This window comes from Equus caballus, chromosome X (genome assembly GCF_041296265.1).
Source record: "Equus caballus isolate H_3958 breed thoroughbred chromosome X, TB-T2T, whole genome shotgun sequence".
In the NCBI taxonomy this organism is placed as follows: domain Eukaryota; kingdom Metazoa; phylum Chordata; class Mammalia; order Perissodactyla; family Equidae; genus Equus; species Equus caballus.
Genome location: NC_091715.1, coordinates 79,481,708 through 79,501,244, shown reverse-complemented (window position 1 = coordinate 79,501,244; position 19,537 = coordinate 79,481,708). Strand labels below are relative to the sequence as shown.

Genomic DNA, 19,537 nt, shown 5'->3' with positions numbered 1-19,537 from the left:
TAAAAGAGAAGCTGAAAATCCAGTATGACTAGAGCAGAGAGAAAGATGGATAGCGGTGTGTGAAGAAACTGGAAAGAGTATACTGCAGTAGTAACAAACTTTGGAGTCAGGCTAGTTGTGTTTGAATCCTGGCTCTAGTACTAATTGTGTAGCCTCAGGCAAGTTACTAAACTACTTGAAGCCTCAATTTCCTTATTTGTAAAATGGGAAAAATAATATTACCTATGTCATAGGCACTTTGTGAGGACTGTGTAAGATAATGCATGTAAAGCATTTTGCACTTACATCTTGGTACGTGTACCATAAATCTTACACGCTAGCACACACTTGATAGATATAGGTATAGATGTAAATATATATATAGAGAGAGAGACAGAGAGACAGAGATCCTAGGTCTTGGAATCTTGGAGGACCTTATACAGTATGGTAAGGATTTGAAGCTTAATTCTAGAGTAATTGGAAGCTATCGAAGGGTTTTAAGGAAAGAAGTAATAATATTAGATTTGCATTTTAAAATATTACCCTGGCTGTACTGTGGCAAAAGGATTGGTTGGAAGCAAGTAGTTATTGGGAGCCCAATTAGAAATCTGTTGCAATAGTCCAGGGGAAAGGTGGTGGTGTCTTAGACTAGGTTTGCAGCAGAGTGCTTAGATAAAGGTGGAAAGGGGAATATATTTGAGATATACTTAGGAAGCAGAAGGGATAGGGATTGGAGGCCAGATACATTGCAAGTGAACTGACACTCGTCAGCTACTTCTTCTCTTTTTCTTCCTCCTCGCTTCCCTCTCCGCCAGGGATTGAGAAGAGATGACTGAAGAACAGGACCAATAGTTGACAAGTTAGTGTAGGACACTTTGTGATGTATCTTAAATCTAGGAAGGGACAGTTGCTCTCTTACCATAATGTTAGTTCGGGTGGAGAAATGTGTTTGATTTTAGATACTCTAAATAAGAAGTAGCTTCATTGTAGCCTAGACTAGAAGACTTCTACATTTTCTTCATTCCCACTCCATCTATGGAATCAGAACAGATGTTACATTCAACACTGGAGGCCATGGAATTTGAAAAACCCGAAAGGGGTCTTAGGACTTGATCATTTCTGTAGGTCTCTTTCCAGGAGAGACTGACCCAGAAAGTTGGCCAGTGAGGAAAGGGGCTGAAAGGGAAAGGGGTGCTGAAAGACTGAGTAGAGCAAGAGAGTAGTGGAGACAAAGAGACAAAAAGAAACAGAGAGATTGAGTAATTAAGGAATAAGGGTGGTCCATTTGGTTCACTCTTCAAAGTTTTAGAGAGTAGCTACATGCTTCTACCTCCTCTACAAAGGAGGCCTAATCAGATCTTACCGCTTATCCAATGGAGAGAGTAGAGTAGCAGCCAGAATTACTATGCTAGATTCTTCCTCCTCCAACTTTGGAACAATCATATTAACCCCATTTTCTCTAGCTATTGACAAGAATGGCAACACCTTTACTGTGGAGTACTAAGCGGCAATTTAACATTTTCTTGAGACAACAGCCTAGCTGGAGAAACAGTTAAGTCAGTCTCCCATCTACTCATCCCCGTCTACCTTTCTGTAAGAGAAAAAAAGTACTACATGGGTTAGCATTATATTTGGGGCAAGTGGCATACACTTCTGGATACCATTCCAATATCCATTCTGTCCTTCCCTCTTGCTAACAAAACCTGCATTGTGATCAGAGCAACTTACTCATTTATAAATTTAGAATACCTTGCAATTAGGACTGGCCATATGACCAGTTCTGGCCAATGAGATATAAGGGGAAATTGCTGAGTAGGACATCCAGGAAAGTTTTCTAAAAGAGACAGATAGCTGACAAGTGCTCTGTCTCATTCCTTTACTCATTTGCCATTACCCTTTCCTCCTGAACTTGGATGTGAAGCTGTAGGTGAAGCAGCCACTTTGTAACTATGGATGGTTGTGACATGCTGAGGATGAAAGCCATTTGCTGAGAAGAGTGGACTAGAAAGATGCTATTTTTGAGTTTCTGCACCAGCACTAGACTGCCTACTTCAGGACTTCATATTATGTGAGATAAATAAACATATGCGTTGAAGGTACTGAATCCAGGTTTCCTCTTACTTGCATACAAATGTAATCTTAAAAGACACAGGGTGCTAAAGAGATTAAACAGTAAATGGTGACTCTCAAGTTTCTGACTTGAACAATGCAATAGTCAGAATAATGCCCCTCCTTCAAAGATGTCCATGCCATGATCCCTGGAACCTGTGAATGTTAGCTTAAATGATAAGGGGAATTAAGATTGAAGATGGAATTAAGGTTGCTAATTAGCTGACTTCAAGATAGGGAAATTATCCTGAGTTTATGTAGGTAGGCCCTATGTAATTCTTAAAAGTGGAAGAGGGAGGCAAAAGAGGAGTTTGGAGTGATGCTGTATGAGGATTCAACCCACCATTGCTGCCTTTAATAGGGCCATGAGCCAACAGATATGGCTAGCCTCTGGAAGCTAGAAAAGGCAAGGAAATGGATTCTCTCCTAGAGCAGGGGAAATGCAGCCATGCCCATATCTTGATTTCAGCCTGGTGAGAGTCATGTCAGAATTCTGACCCACAGAAATCTAAGAGAATAAATTTGTGTTATAAGCCAACTAAGTTTCCAGTAATTTGTTACAGTAGCCATAAAAAACTAACACAAGCCGCTAGATAGATGACCTCACTTTCAGAAATAGTGAGTTTTCCATGCTTTTGAGATACCCAAGTGGAGATGTCCAATAGGCAGATGGCCACATAGGAAGGTCAGGAAGATGTTTAGATATAGAATTGAGAGTTATTGCAGATGATAATTAAAATAATGAGGTCAAATTAAATTGCTTATGGAGAATGAACAGGGTTAAAAGAAAAAAGGGCCTAACTCCAATGGTTAGTGAGTTGAGTAGAGGGAGAAGCCAGCAAAAGATGCTGAGCAAAGAGTTAAGTATAACACAAGGAGAGCATAGCCTCACAAACCAAAGAGAATGTTTCAAAGAGGATCATTGGTGATGAATTCTGGTGACTGGTAAAATAAAGATTAAAAATCATATATTAGATTTTGTGACCAAGAGGCGATGGGTGACCTCAGTAAGAGTAATTTGGATGTGGTAGTAGGTATTGAAGCTAAATTGGTGTGAATTGAGGGATGAGGCAAAGAGAAGGAAATGAAGGCAGAGAGTAAAGACAATTCGTTCCAGAAGCTTGACTGTGAAGGAAAGAACAGTAAAGTTGAAGGGGAAATTGGTGTTAAGGGGGTGTGTTAAATAACTAGGCCCTCCCAGAAGCAAACATCAGGGTGGGATTAGACTGTGCAAGGATGTTTTGTTGGAGGAAATACCTGTTGAGAGAAAATGGGGAGGAATCTGGAAAAGACTGAGAGTCTGACTGAGTGGAGGAGAGAGGAAAGGAAAGTTGGGAGGAAGTGTCCAAGACTGCTGTGCCATCTAAGGGGAGTTCAGCAAAGCCATTAGGGAGTCCTCAAGCCAAAGCTATCAGAGGGGTCCCGTAACTCTCAGAAATGGACCAACATTAGTATCCCTCCTTCTCTCTGGCATAAGCTAGGAGCAGCCTGGGGGAAGCATAGTCTCCAGGCAAATGCAGGGATAGATTTTGGGAGCAGAGTAGCTTGGGCCCTTTGTTAGATGTTGTGACATACATTCTCATGGCTTCCACAGAGGGGTTCTCTGTCTTTCTTAAAGTTTAGTGTATTTTTCAGCTTATGAGATGGAGCCAGTAGAGAGAGAAATTGAAGATACCCAGGAGAAAAGGAAGATAATTGATGCAGCGAGGTCCAGGTAAAGGCAGGCGAGGATGGGATTCAGAGAACAGGTTGCCCTTAGATGGGATGTGAGACAGCTTGAAATAAGAGAGTGAATGCGTGACCATTTGTAGGTTTGGGAGTTCTCATCTGATGGGTTCCATTTACTCTTTAAATTACAAGGTGAGGTCATCTCCTGAGAACGGGATTGTAAGAGTAGGGAATGAGTCAAAGCTCCAGGAAAGGTGTAAACTAATCACTGTGGGGAGTTGGAGAGTGACCTATCTCGTGGTCCGATGGCTGGGTGATATTAATGGCCCAGTTGAGTCTGGAAGTTATGGGTTTACAGTGGCATTAATCTGCCCCTACATGTCCAGCTCTTTCCTTCTCTTACTCCCACCCAGCCTGCTCACTGACCTGTTGACCTGTTAACAGGAGGTAAACTTACCTCCATGAATAGTGCCAACATCCTTTCAGACATAATAACTTCTTCCTTCCATCTGTGACATCTCATGAGCCTCCAGGTCTTGTCAATTTACTTCCAAGAAGATGCTTCTATCTGTTTTTCCTCTCAGTTTTTTTTTCTCACTTCTCCAGTCATAGTACTCATCATCTTTGCCTTCTTAATAGTCGCCCTGCCTCTCATCTTATCTCCTTCAAATCCATCCTCCACACAGTGATCAGAGTGATCAGTCTAAATCATAAAATCTGATTATGACTATTTAAAAACCTTCCATGGATGCACATAACCAATAAGATTTAGTCTAAACTACTTAACAAGGCATATGAGACCCTCCGTGACCTAGTCTTTGGCTAACTCCTCAGCCTTACCTCTTCTGTTCTCTTCCTCACTTTTACACTCCAGCAGTACTTGAAGTTCCCTGCATACTCCATGTTGTTTTTCACTTCTGTTTTCTTTTTCTTTCTCTCTCTTGCAAAAACTCTCTCCAAACCTCCTTTCATAAAGCTAACTCCTACTTAGCTTTATGACAGCTTAGGCATCACCATTTTTTGTGGCCTTATTTCTCCACCATTATCATCACATTTCTCCCATGCTTGGTTAATTGTTCTTTGATTTCCTACTTTCTTGTATACATTTCTATCATTGTAATGATCACATTGGATAGTAGTAAGTGATTTTTGTCTCAGTCTCTTCTACCAGTCTGAGCTCCAGGGACTACCTTAGATTCATCTTTGTACCTTAGAAACTAACCAATGCTTGGCACATAGTTGGTGTGAAGTAAGTCCTTTTTAAAAGAAGGAGAGATAATGGGAGAGAAGAAGGAATAAGGGAAGAAAGAAAATAGAGGAAGGAGGAACCAAGATCTTGGGATCATTCCACTGCACCACTCACTTTACAGAAATCATTTAGCAATTCTTAGTTTATTTTAAGAAATTAATTTATAATCAAGTTGTACATTTCAAACAAAATTCATTATTTATATACTGATGCTTTGGTGCAATTCCTTAGATTTATCTGGTAACTAAAAAGTATTTAATATTCTCTATAAGTAATTTGCAACCAACCTTCTATGCATTTCACTGAGCACTTTATAGAGATACATGTCATAAATCAGTAAGCAAGTGTTATGCTGAATTTTAGAGATAACAAGTATTTGCCATCCCTGCTGAGTTAATGAAGTTGGATATTGGAAATGAAAGTTTTTCTCTGTGGCCATGGGGGTGGGAGGAAAAGTTACAGGTATAAAGAGATAAAAATTGATGGCATAAATACAGAAAGAAAGGTAAAGTATAGTTTACAGCATAGGTAAATAATACTCATAGTGTTTTCTTTAAGTATTTTGAGTATGCTTTTAAAATGATTAGATGATTATATCTATCTATATATATAATTTTTCTGCAGGAAACTTTTAATAGTTGAATTTCATTTTTGCACGTCCTATCCTATAAGGGATTTCTGGCTCTTCAGAACTTGGATATCCAATTTGTTGTCTCTCTCTTTGAATGTGGCTTGACTTTGGAACTCCTGGTGTGGAAGAACTCTGCAAGGAAGTTAAAAATATCAAACATAATTAAATGGCATTTAATAAAATTTATGTTCTTGTTTAGATACACTTATGTATTAGAAAATTGGGCATATAATATCTGAGTCATTTTAAAAATCTGTTTAATCACCATTATAAATTTTAGTGATTTAAAACAACACACAAAAATATTTTCTTTTAGCAAATGAATTGTTGGCTGCTTTTGAGTAACCATTAAACACTGTACGTGTAATACAGTTCCTCCAGACAAGTTTAGATATTGTGCAATCCAGAATGTCTGTACTAAAGTAAGAAGCAAACATTACAGGAACAAATTTACGTAAGAAAAACAAATACCTCTTTTTTCTGAAATTATAGTACCAAAGTTCACACTCTAAGCTTGCACAGTGATGACTGTTAGTACTGTATAACTGCAAAATTAAATTTGTTGCTTTTACGAACTATCCCACTTTTATTGTATGATCATACGCACATACGTTATATTACATCACTAGTGTTTTAACGTCATATGTTATTATAACAACATTATTTATGTCGTACTAACCAGAGTTTTGTCACTGCTATAGAATTTTTTTATAATAGGGATTCATGATAAAACTTAATTTTCTCAGCATAACATGTTACTTTTTGACAATTAAAAATCTCTACTCACAGATGGATTTTCTATTGCGGAGATCCTAAGGAAACATGTTCATGAGCACTTAAAAATACCATTTTAAAACAGATCTGAGAAAGTATGACTATTGTAGGCCTTTGAGAATTCTCTATTTTTATTGGAAAACATTGTGCTGATCACCTTCTCCATTTGTAAGAGAATGGTTCAGAAATAAATACACACACACACAGACACACACACATATATCTTGACCAACAGTCTCTGGCAGGCACTGTGTGCTTGGTACTAAGGATATAAGAATGAGTAAGAGATGGTCCCTGATCTGGATGAATTAAAAATCAAGTGGGAGAGAAAGACTAATAGACAGGTAGACAAATAATTATAACATGATACCTTAGTACAACAATGAAGGCATTAACATAGTGCTGTTGGGAGGACAGAGTGCTACCTCTGCTTAGAGATTTGGGAAAGGCTTCATGAAGAATGTGATATTTTAGGATGACTAAGAGTTTTCCAGGCATGGAACCATAAATGCTTGGCAACCATATACTTGGGAAGCTGTATATTTGGTATGGCTGGAACATAGGGTGCAAGGCCAAGATCAGCAAGAGATGAAGCTGAAGAGATGAGGGGGGCTAAAATATGAAGAGCCTTTTATGCTTTCTTTAGTTTTGACTTCGACCTATATGCAATAAGGGTTGAGTAGTGTCTTTTAAACTGGACCACAGTAAGATCATATTTGGTTTTAGGGTAATAACTTTGGCAGCAGTGTGACAGTTAAACCTGAAATAGAGAGACAGGTGGCAGGGGAGTTAGTTAGCAATAATTTAGAAGGGACTGATGAAGACTTGAACTTAAGTCAGTGGCAGAGGTAATGAGTTTCCCAGGACAGGGGGTTCCTGGGATGTGGGATTTCAGTTTTAAAACCAAGACTGTCCCAAGCAAACTATAATGAGTTGGTCACCCTAGATTTAGGACAAAAATCCGTATGACTTTGTGCATGATTATATTTAGAGAGAGCACTAAAGGAGAGAAAAGAACCTTCTAGTGTTCACAGACTTCAGGCTTAGATGATTGGGTAGATGATACCATTCACTGAGATACAGAATATGGGAGAGGAGCAGGGTGGAGTGAAGAGATAATGACTTAGGTCTTTAAGGAGCCTGCTAGAAATATAAATGTGCAATATTCTGTAGACTATTAGAATCGCTGGTCTAGATTTAGAAAGACTTTTATGAGTTGAAATTAGTTTTGAAATTCACCGACAAGTTGGAACCCTGGAAAATAACACCATTTAAGCTGTGGACAGAGTTGGAGGTGTTTCGGGAGGAGTTTGAGGATTAGTAAAGAGATATGCATGCAACCAGGACAGTGGTCCCTGGTAGTCAAAGGAAGAGTTCAGGAAGCAATGAGTGTCAAATGCCAAGAGAGATGTCAAGTGAGGGAAAGTCTTAAAACAGGCCTTTAAGTTTGACAACTAGGAAATTACAGATCTACTCAATGAGAGCAATTTTAATAATATGGCTTGATAGAATGCTGAGCTTGGTTTCTATGTGTCCTTTAAATCACAGTGCAATGAGAGATTTCTTGAGAAAAAGATAAGTTCAAGCTGTCAGAAGAAACTCAGATGAAATTTTCCTTCAGCTATTTCCTAAGGAGCTCTGGGCACATTCTGTCTTGTCTGGTGCACTATCTTCTACCCTTATCAATATCAACTTGACTTCAACTTTTTCTTTACTTTGTCTTTTCCAATTCCAATCTTGCCCCTAATTCTTGGAAATTATTGCTAGTACTTTTTGACTGAGGTAGTCATGACAGGGAGCTATGGCCCACTTCTTCCCTTTTAAGTCTCTTCTCCATCTCTTGTGTATTATTGCTTTTCTTTTAGTGGCTATCATTAAGAGTAATACTGGCACACACACTGCACTGAAGGTGATTGCACCACCCTTGTTATTTTCTCTCACCACTCTCTGAACTATTCCTCTATAGCACTTGTCACAATTTGTAATTCTGCATGTGTTTACTTGTTTGACATGTTTCCCCCACTGTGTTATAGCTCCATGGAGCAAGGGCAGTAACTTTTCTTTCATCATTGTTTAACTACCACAACAGTGCTCGGTACATAACGAACAATCAATTGGTTGAATGAGTGAAAAATGTCACGTTACTCAGTTAACTTCACTTAGTTTTAAAAGATTAATCTGTCTATCCCAAGATTCCTATAACCCTGTAAGCTTTAATGCTCACTATATATATTTTTTTTCCTGGTCATTTTGCCTTACAGTGAAAAGCTGAGCTATTTCATTTAGTACCATTTTAGTCCCCTTTAAGGGGTAACATGCTGTTTGTCTGGACACACCCTAATGAATGACCCCCAGTGAGTCATGTCCCTTGCATAACGCCCTACCCTTGAGTGTGAGCAGAACATGTGACTTGCTTCTAGCCAATAGAATATGGAGAAAATGATAGGGAGCATCAATGGGATAGTTACTTCCTTCAATAGGTTGCATTGTATAAGACTCTATCCTAGCAGAATGAAGCTAGATATTTTTTTGCTGGCCTTGAAGAAATCTGCAATGTTGTGAGAGGATCTGCCAGAGGGCTACGTGGCAACTGTAGGTAGCCTCTAGGAACCGACAGTGATACCCTAGCTGACATCTGGCAAGGAAAGAGATGGGGTGGGGGGTGGGGAGGGAGGAGACAACCTAAGTTCTACAGCTGCAACGAACTGGATTCTTCCAACAACCATGTGAACTCAGAAGAGGACCCAAACTCCAGCTGAGAATGTGGCCTGCCTGACATCTTCATTGCAGCCTTGTGAGACCCTGAACAAAGCCCCCAGATAAGCCATATACAGACTCCTGACCCATGTGAACTGTGGCAGAATAAATGTATGTTGTAAGCTGCTAAGTCCATGGTAATTTGTTATGCAGCAACAGAGAACTAATACGCAGATCAAAACTGATCCTGAAGCAATCTGCATTCAAACCCAGCCAGTTTTCCCTCTGTATTCTCAATATTAGCCTTTGCTCTTTTATTACTTAGATTTTTCTCATCTTGCATTTCCGCATATATTGACCCACAGTGAGTTCAGTACCAATCTTTCTTGTTTCCTTCTCTTTCTGATTTCACATGTCCCTAAAAGTTCCCAGTTTCTTCCCAGTTCTATCTTCCTGGATCACTGGTCCACATAGATGGTACCATCTATTTAATGTATGCTAAGCACATTAGAAAAATTAGTTTTTATTCCATCACACATCCAGTATTTTGTCTTCATCTTGCACAAGTAACATACTTAAAACTCCACATTTACATTTCCTTAATTTACCTCCCTGAGGTCACCCATCAATTCACAGTGGGTTCTTTTTCCAGTTTTATTGAGAAATAACTGACATACATCACTGTATAAGTTTAAGGTACACAGCATGATGGTTTGATTTACATATATTGTGAAATAATTACCATAACAGGTTTAGTTAACATCCATCATCTAATATAGATACAATAAAAAGAAAAACAAAGTGTTTCCTTGAGATTTCTTAGGATCTACTCTCTTAACAACTTTCCTGTTTGTTATACAGCAGTGTTAGCTATAGTCATCATGTTATACATTGCATCCCTAATACTTGTCTTATAACTGGAAGTTTGTATATTTTGACCACCTTCTTACAACCCCCCCTCCCCACACCCCGTGCCTCTGGTAACCACAAAGCTGATCTTTTTTCTATGAGTTTGAAGTTTTTTTTTTTTAGATTCCACATATAAGTAATATCATACAGTATTTGTCTTTCTCTGTCTGATTATTTCACTTAGCATAATGCCTTCAAGTTTCATCCATGTTGTTGCAAATGGTAGGATTTCTTCATTTTTTATGGCTAAATAATATTCCATTATATATATGTATATATATATATATACATGGAATACATATATATGTGTGTGTATATATGTGTATATATAAATGTATAACAGAGTTTATTTATCCATTCATCCATTTATGGACACTTAGGTTGTTTTCATGTCTTGGCTATTGTAAAAAATGCTGCTATGAACATGGGGGAGCAGATATTTTTTCGAGTTAGTGCTTTTGTTTCCTTTGGATATACTCCCAGAAGTGAAATTGCTGGATCATATGGTAATTCTAATTTTAATTTTTTGAGCAACCTCCATATAGTTTTCCATAGTGGTGGCACAAATTTACAATGCCACCAACAGTGCGCAAGGGTTGCCTTTTCTCCACATCCAGGCCAGCATTTGTTATCTCTTGTCTTTTTGATGATTGCCATTCTAACAGGTGTGAGAGGATATCTCATTGTGGTTTGAGTTTGCTTTTCAATGCATTTAATGACTAGTGACGTTGAGCATGTTTTCATGTACTTGTTATCCATTTGTATATCTTCTTTGGAAAAATGTCTATTCAGGTCCTTTGCCCATCTTTTTAATGAGATAATTTGGGTTTTTTTGCTATTGAGTTGTATGAGTTCTTCATATATTTTGGATATTAACCCCTTATCAGATATATGGTTTGCAAATATTTTTTCCCATTGTCTTTTCACTTTGGTACTGGCTTCTTTTGTTGTGCAGAAACTTCTTAGTTTGATGTAGTCCCACTTGTTTGTTTTTTATTTTGTTTCTTGTGCTTTAGGTGTGATTTCCAAATAATCATTACCAAGGCCCATGTCAAGGAGATTTTTTCCTATGCTTACTTCTAGGAATTTCATGGGTTCATGTCTTACATTTAAATCTTTAATCCAGTTCAAGTTAATTTTTGTGAGTGATGTAAGATGGGGGTCAAGCTTCATTCTTTTACATGTGAATATCCAGTTTTCCCAGCATCACTTATTAAAAAGACTGTCTTTTCTCCAATGAGTGTTCTTGGCTCCCTTGTCAAATATTAGTTGATTGTATATGATTGAGTTTATTTCTGGGCTCTTGATTCTGTTCCAGTGATCTATTTGTTTTTATACCTGTACCGTACTGTTTTAATTACTATAGCTTTGTAGTAGAGCTTGAAATAAGGAAGTTTGATGCTTCCTGCTTTGTTCTTCTTTCTAGGGCTTTCGTTGGCTATTTGAGGTCTTTTGTAGTTCCGTATAAATTTTAGGAGTGTTTTTTGTATTTCTGTAAAAAATGTCATTGGAGTCTTGATAGGGATTGCATTGAATCTATAGATGACTTTTGGTAGTATGGATATTTTAACAATATTAATTCTTCCAATCCATTAACATGGGACACCTTTCCATTTATTTGTGTTTTCTTTGATTTCTTTCATCAGTGTCTTGTAGTTTTCAGAATAGAGATCTTTCACCTCCTTTGGTTAAATTTATTCTTAAGTATTTTATTGTTTTTGATGCTATTGTAAATGGAATTGGTTTCTTTATTTCTTTTTCAGAAAATGTATTATTTTTGTATGTCAATTTTGTATTCTGCAACTTCACTGCATTTGTTGACTAGTTCTGACAGCTTTTTGGTTGAACTTTTAGGATTTTCTGTATATAGAATCATGTCATCTGCAAATAGAGACAATTTTACGTCTTTTTTTTCCAATTCTGATGCCTTTTATTTCTTTTTCTTGCCTGATTGCTCTAGTAGTACTTCCAGTACTATGCTGAATAGGAGTGGTGAGAGTGGGCACCCTTGTCTTGTTCCTGTTCTTCAAGGAGTAGCTTTCAACATTTCACCATTCAGTGTGATGTTAGGTGTGGGATTGTCATATATGGCCTTTATTATGTTGAGATATGTTCCTTCTATGCCTAATTTGTTAAGTGTTTTTATCATGGACAAATGTTGAACTTGCTCCTCTGATTGGATCATTTCAAATATCCCATCCTCTAGGTCACTGATTCTTTCTTCTGCATGGTTGAGTCTGCTTTTGAAATTGTCTATTGAATTCTTCAGTTTAGTTGTATTTTTCAACTGTAGGATTTCTGGTTTTTTTAAATGGTTTCTATTGCTTTGTTGAACTTCCTCATTTTGCTCATGGATTGTTTTCCTAATTTTGTTTAGTTGTCTGTCTATGTGTTCTTGTAGTTCACTAAACTTCCTTAAGATAATTATTCTGAATTCTTTGTCTGAAAGTTTGTAGATCTCCACTTCTTTAAGGTCAGTTATTGGAGCTTTATTATTTTCCTTTGATGGTGTCATATTTACCTGATTTTTCATAAAACTTGATTTCTTACATTGGTACCTGCACATTTGTGTAATTGGCTCCTCTTCCAGACTTCACAGATTTGCTCTGGCAGGGATAGCTCTTCACCAGTCAGCTCAGTTTGGGTTTCAGGGAGTGTCTGCTGGTTATGTCCTTGGAAAGACTGAGCCTGCTATTAGGGTCTATTTTTGGGCAAGGTAACTGTTTGAGCTCTGAGGTTGGGGATGGGGATGTGTGCCACTGGCTGAGGACAGTTGGATAAGACTGCTGGCTTGGTTCTCTACCCAAGTGAGGCTGTAAGATGGGCTCTGTGGTTGCCCAGATTCTCTCGTGAGGCTTACTAGATGATCAGGACTGGGTACAATGCTCAGTAGTAGATGGGCTATGAATTAGCTTCCCTGCCCTGGCAGGGCAGCAGGTCAGGACCCAGGCCCTGTGCAGTTTGTTGTTTGGGCACCTGAATCAGGCAAGAGTGTGCACTGAATTCCCTGGTCAGATGAGGCCGCTGGTTTTGCTCTGCAGACAGAGAAAGCCATGGGTTGTGCTCTCTGTCTCAAGTGCCCCTGTAAGCTGGGCTGTTGGATCGGCTATGCAGCTTCCTGTGTGCTCTGGTTAGGTTCCCTGGTCAGGCAGGCTGGAGGCTGTATTCAGCAATGAGCAGGGCTGTGAATCAGTTTCCTTGCCCGGGTACAGTGGGAGAAGCAGCTCTTAAGCTGGTAAAGCTCTTTGTTGTCTTAATTCAAGCCAACCTGTGCCCCATGTTCCCTGGCCAAACAAGGCCACTGGCTTTGCTCTGCAGACTATCTACTCTGCCTGCCCATCTCTCAGCTAGTGTTTCTGGGTTATATAGCTTCCAGGTGTTCTTGCCAACCCTTCTGGTCAGATAATGCCAGGAGACACTCTTCAAATTGTGTGGGGCCATGTCTTAGTTCCCTTGCTGGGGCAGGTTGGGGAGGGGCCACTCCAGGCCTCCCCAACCTTTTCCCAAACAGACTTTCCAGTTGGGATGGGCCAGGAGCTACCTTCATCCTTGGCTATGAATTAATCCTCCTGCCTGGGCATATCACTTGAGCCCTCTGTGCTTGGTACTGGCTTTGCCACGGGGGGCAGTCAGCTCTGCCTGCCTGCCTCTCTGCTGATTACACAGCTTCCAGGTGTTCTTGCCAACTCTTCTTGTCAGATCGGACCCAGGAGCCACAGTGTGTGGGGCTATATTTCAGCTCACTTGCCTGCTTGGGACAGAGAGAGGCCACTCCAAGCAACTCCCAATTTTTTCCAAGCAGGCTTTCTGGTCAGGAGGGGCTGGGAGCTACCCTCAGCCTTGGCCATGAATTAATCCCCCTGGACATAGCAGGGAAACCCTCCATGCCTGGTACTAACTTTGCTTTGGGGGCGATCAGCTCTGCCCGCCTCTCAGCTGGAGCATTTCTGGGCTACATAGCTTCTAGGTGCTCTCACAAACCTCACTGACCAAATGGGGTTGGGAGATACTCTCCCCACTGAGTGGGGCTGTGACTCAGCTCCTTGCCCAGCGTGGGCAATCCAGGCTCTAGGGCCAGTCAAACTCCTCCTTTGAAGACCCAAATCAAGCAGATCTCCATCCCAATCAGTTCCTTGGTTAGAGTGCACTACCACCTTGGTTCTGAAGATGAGCAAAGCCGCTGGTTGGGATTACTATTTGGGCACTGCAGGTATGAACTTGGTCTGCCAACATCTGTATGCAGATCTGTGATTGTTGCAAGCCCCCACATCTTCTCTCTCACAGTCAGATTCCCAGTGGTTGAGCCCTGTAGATTCCTCTGCAATCCCCATGGGGCAAGACAAGAGTAGGGGCTCCCATGAAGTGCCCCACAATGCTGGGAGCCTGGTTGTCCCCCTGGGCTTCCTTTTCCCACTGCAGGAACCAGATACTCAGGGGAGACCTCCCCATGTGGTGCTGTGCTGGCCTGTGAGAGGGGCAATGCAGTCATTGTGTAGCCACTTCTCTTACTCTTCTAATGCAGTCTTTCTTGGTCTCTGTGGTGCAGGAGGGGTGCTTCATTCTCACCCCTATGTTCTAGGATTATCTCAGTGGTGTCTTGTTCATGAATAGTTGTTAGTGGTTCTTGTGAAGGGGAGTAATGTCAGGAACGACCTGTGTTGCCATCTTGGTGACGTCACTCTCCCCACAGTGGGCTTTTGGGGGAAGGTTATTTTGTTACGTGGTCAACTCAACTAAAATGCCCCCCCCCCAAAAAACCCCTCAACAAACACCAGGTATTAATTTTTGGTGAATCAGTTTGGTTTTTCTATAATTCATTGCATTTATCAGGAAAATTCATACAGATGACTTTTAGGTGGCAATCCATTTCACTTTTTCTCTGATCATCTATTTTTAAACACTGTTTGTACAAAGAAACACAGTTTGCACTTTAAGTTAATTGTTAATATGTCTTGTAACTAGAGATCAACGATTAGCTAGTGTTCAGCATTAGCTTGAGCAATGTACTGTTTAACGTATTAAGTACACTAAAACACAAAATAGAAGTTACCTTGTTAAATTATGACAATTTAACGATTATAATAACACAAGACCAGCCTGACCTCGAGTTAGTCTCATGGCATTTAGCCAGTCTTCCTTTGATCTCAAAGATCTCAAATCTCCTTTCTAAAGATTTCAAATTTAAGTAAGATATATATATATATATATATATATATGTGTGTGTATATATATAAAGTATATTAATACCTATGAAGTACTATATATTCTTTACCTTTGACTCATATTTACTAATCCCATTTTATAAAATGAAATAGTAGTGATAGTAGGTCTTATAAGCTAAACTCCATATCTTTATCTTAACTGCTTCTGTCATATCATTTTGCTATAGCAAGGTATTAGTATTCGTTGTGTTACCTGTACTTGAATTATAGTGATGATAACCATATATAAAAATGGAAATGTATGATACATACGAAGAATGGCTTCATGTGCATGGTTGAAGAATACTTGTTCCCATAATATGCTTCAGATTTAGCTGTTTCCAGAGAGCTATCCCAATTATAAGATGGATTGATGTAAGGATTGACGTCCTTGGGCTCATGAATCATAAAGCTATTTTAAATAAAAAAATAAACATGAAATGTTTTAGAATACTTACAAAAATCAAACATAGTGTTAAGGTTTATAATGAAATAGATTATCACTATATTCCATAGGGAGCAAATAAATGAAATCATCCAGAAGTCACATTACATTGATCTAGCAGATATAATAAAATAATGGCATCCTCATAAAACAAAGAAAATAATTCTCCTTTTGTCCTACTTCTCACTAAAACTAGAGTTTTCTTTATGCAATATTTCCTTTTTTCTTGCTCAAAATATCTGAGAAATTACTATGATAAATGAAGGAAATCCAATTTAAATAATCTTACAGATTAATTTTTGTCAGTGCTGACTTTTTCTCAGAAAATGTGTTGCAGAGTTATCTTGTACTGTAGCATAAACACAGTTATGTAGGCATTCATAGTAGAAACATTGTTATCTCTAACTATGCCCCTTCCTCTCTGCAACCCCACCTCCTACTGAAAAATACATAAAACTCTCAGATAAAATTCCAAGTAAGATCCTGCTTGCTTTCTTTTCCAGTATTTACAAGCTTTAACTTTCCTTTTAAGAGACAGCTTACTTGTAATTTCTTCCAGAGAACTGTGGTGGTGGAGATATAGGACTTCTGGGAAGGACACTCTGAAGGGATGGGCTCCAGGGTTTCTGCACATAGATTTTTTTTTTTAAGGGAGAGAGGAAAAGTTTAGCCATTATTTTAAGGAAATTTGAAATAAAATAGCACACACTGATTCTACATGCTAAATATCTAAATGTCAAGATATCTCTAGGCCTGATTCTGAAATATGACAAATAAAGGTATTGCTAAAAGGCAAATATTTAAACATTATAGTGATAATGTAGCTAACTTACTCTATTTCTATCTATCTATCTATATATGTATCTATCTATCTATCTATAATGGGGAATGGCTTACTGAAAGGGAAATGCAATGGAAGATTCATTTCAGCTGCCACCCTAGGCTGTAAGTGACTCTTCCAGCCAAAAGGATTAAATATAAATCCCCCTTCATATTGTCAAAGTGTGAAAAACACTTATCCCCAGAGAAAACAGTTGACAAAAGTAACTCACACACAGAATTCTTAGGCTGAATATAGAGGGAAGCATAAACAGCCACAGCATACAACAGAGAGTTTTGGAAGGAAGGTCATATGTACAAATCAATTGATAAAGACTTGGTACTTGAAGACTGTACTTTGAGTCAGTGCATAAGTGAAGAGTAGATTGTGGTAATGTGGGCATTGAAGCAAGAAAGTGGCATTTTAACACAGACATGGGGCATATAACAGTGGATCCAGACCAGATCTGCACAGAGCCTATTCTTTTTTTTGTTTTTAGGACGATTAGCCCTGAGCTAACATCTGCTGCCAATCTTCCTCTTTTTGCTAAGGAAGACTGGCCCTGAGCTAACATCCATGCCCATCTTCCTCTACTTTATACGTGGGACACCTACCACAGCATGGCTTTTTCCAAGCGGTACACTGTCCGCACCCGGGATCCAAACAGGCAAACCCCAGGCCGCCGAGAAGTGGAACGTCTGAACTTAACTGCTGCACCACCGGGCTGGCCCCAGAGCCTATTCTTATAGCCACACTGGTTATGTGTAAGTACATAACATTGTGACATGGCTATTTTGATGGAGCCATATTGAAATCAAGGGTATTTTTACACAGCTACTTTGATAGAGATGTTTTGACATGGGGAAATTTGATGCAGATTATAAAATAATCCACTCCACTTCTTGATTGAAAAAAGATTAAGTACTATGTGAAATATACACCATGACTCATCCCTGACTTTCAGCTCATGTCCACATCTACCCCTGGGGAGTGGGGAATCTTGAATTGGTAAAAATGTCAGAGATGAAATAAAGGTTAGGTATTATCTGGAAACACAAACTGATTACAAACAGGAAGAATGAGACAGATTCAATATTTCTCCTCCATTGTTTAAATAGCTTTCTTTTGTCTTTGGGCTTTCCTTTTCTACTTTGTTTTTGCAATCTTCTTTGCCAAAAAAAAAAAAAAAAGGATAACAAAAAAAAACATGACTCTTGGAAGTGTGATTTCAGTGAAGCTTGACAAGAAAGCTTCACTTGTGTCTATAGCCAGTCCCTCTGATCTTTGCTCCCTGATGTCATAGTAGACAGAATCAAGGGTTCCTGCCCATTTCGTACATCAGGTCTTAAAGGGACTACCTTTCTTTCTATGGTGGACTTAACTTCATTAGTCCAGGCCACTTTCTCTGGCAGGCAAGAGACAGTAGTATATCTGATGTGATGAAAAGTAGCTTATCTAAAATTTGGATTTGGGGGCCATAAACCAGATTCTCTAGTTCCAGAAGTATGGATAAACTGGGGAGAAAGATCCCACAGGAAGCAGTAAGAGGAGTCTCAGCATGTAGAGGAACTACTATGTACCTCCCACTTGTCCAGATTGGGCCCAACTTAAACTCATTAAACCAGACCTAGCCCTTAATTCAACTAGATGGATGTAGAAGTGTTTCAGGCAGAACCTAAGAGTAGAACATTATAGAGTAGAAGGCAGGGCTAGATGGACACGGTGAGATTTCTTTTTTGAGATCAGGCCCTAGGGGCGGTGGTGATAGTAGTGTTGTACTCTACTCTTATGAGTACATGGGAGTCCAGAAAGAATAGCATCTAGCTGCTGAAGACAGTTTTCTCCAGAATCAGTGACTGTATCAAATTCTTGAGGTAGGGTGACCACATAATTTATTGTTCAAACCAGAACAATTATGAGAGTAACAGGGAACTCTTAATGTTTACGTTGGAACAAGGGAAAGAAAGTGGGATTATCCTGGTCACCATACCTTGAAGTCACTGTTGTTGGACCCAAAGCTGAGTCTTCCCCTGTTTTTTAGAAACACAGTCAATGTAGCTTTCCACTTTCTTCCATATCTTATTTCAGAAAATCTTGAAACACCTTATTTGATATTGCATAGGCACAATCATTGATTTCGTTGTTCAGCACCCTCAGTGAAGTTGATGCTGTGAGAGTGTGGGACAGATGTGTTCAGTATAGCATTAAGCCACAGTTCAGCTTAACGACTTCAAAAGACAAAGAAAAAGTCATGTGGAGGGGCCCACTAGGACATGATAAGTGTAGAAAAGTCAGCAGATTCCCATTTAAATTCATAATCAAAGAGCAAAATATCATCTGAGCGTTGGGAAATGTAAAGAAATCGAGAGAAGTTTCTGGAACTCTGATGACATTCCAAAAAGCAAAAAATATGTGTGCAAGAAGACACACAGGTCCATCGAATCTATCTGGGACAGCCTGACTAGGTGCCCCATGTATTGGAAGTCACAGGTAAAGTAGCTGTCCTATTCATTTCCCTCTCCAATGCCAATACAGTTTTTTCTAATTGTTACAGATTAAGGCTCTATCTAAAGGCAGCAGTACCTGGAACCAGGAGTAGTCTGCACCATGGACGGTTGGATCTGAGTTTCTCAGAGAATTTCAGGTTTTAGAATGTATGGTAAGAAATCTCCAAAAGGCCCAACAGCACTGCCTATCCATCCTACAATTCCCTAATTAATTAATTCTCCTACTCTCTGAGACAACTATTTCACCACCCCCTCTCTCTCCACAAACCTCCAGCTTCTCCTCCATGTTCTTTCTTCCCAGTTGATGACCTCGCTTCTTATTTCACTAAGAAAATAGAAACAATCAAAAGAGAACTATTTCATCTTCCCACCACCAAATTTTCCAATTTACCTGCATCTGTATCCACATCCTTTATTATGGATAAAGTGTATCCACTTGTATCAAAAACCAAAGCCTCCAAATGTGCTCAGGACCCCCCTTCTTCTGGGCCTCTCAAGGACTTTATTCATGCAGTCATTCCCATTCTATTCTATAGCATCGCTTTTCT

At 39.2% G+C, this 19,537-nt stretch overlaps 2 protein-coding genes across 12 annotated transcripts in view; one reads left to right on the top strand and one right to left on the bottom strand.

Annotated features, from left to right (window-relative positions):
- SATL1 (spermidine/spermine N1-acetyl transferase like 1) overlaps positions 1-19,537 on the top strand; it is a 123,468-nt gene that overhangs the window by 18,098 nt on the left and 85,833 nt on the right. For 3 of the 10 annotated variants that reach the window (XM_070256707.1, XM_070256711.1, XM_070256714.1), the window contains one exon: positions 19,037-19,141. The exons of 6 other annotated variants lie outside the window; for them this stretch is intronic. The gene's annotated coding sequence lies outside the window, so the exon portion shown is untranslated. Of the gene's footprint in view, positions 1-16,981; positions 17,247-19,036; positions 19,142-19,537 lie in introns of all 10 variants that reach the window. One more of the 10 variants, XM_070256708.1, reaches the window with a different exon arrangement.
- LOC111771818 (uncharacterized) overlaps positions 5,130-19,537 on the bottom strand; it is a 76,539-nt gene continuing 62,131 nt past the window's right edge. For both annotated transcript variants that reach the window (XM_023634660.2, XM_070257177.1), the window contains 3 exons: positions 16,206-16,288; positions 15,491-15,629; positions 5,130-5,768 (listed from right to left, as the gene is read on the bottom strand). In XM_023634660.2, coding sequence (XP_023490428.1) covers positions 5,637-5,768; positions 15,491-15,629; positions 16,206-16,288 — 354 coding nt within the window. In that variant the 3' untranslated portion in view covers positions 5,130-5,636. The remainder of the gene's footprint in view (positions 5,769-15,490; positions 15,630-16,205; positions 16,289-19,537) is intronic.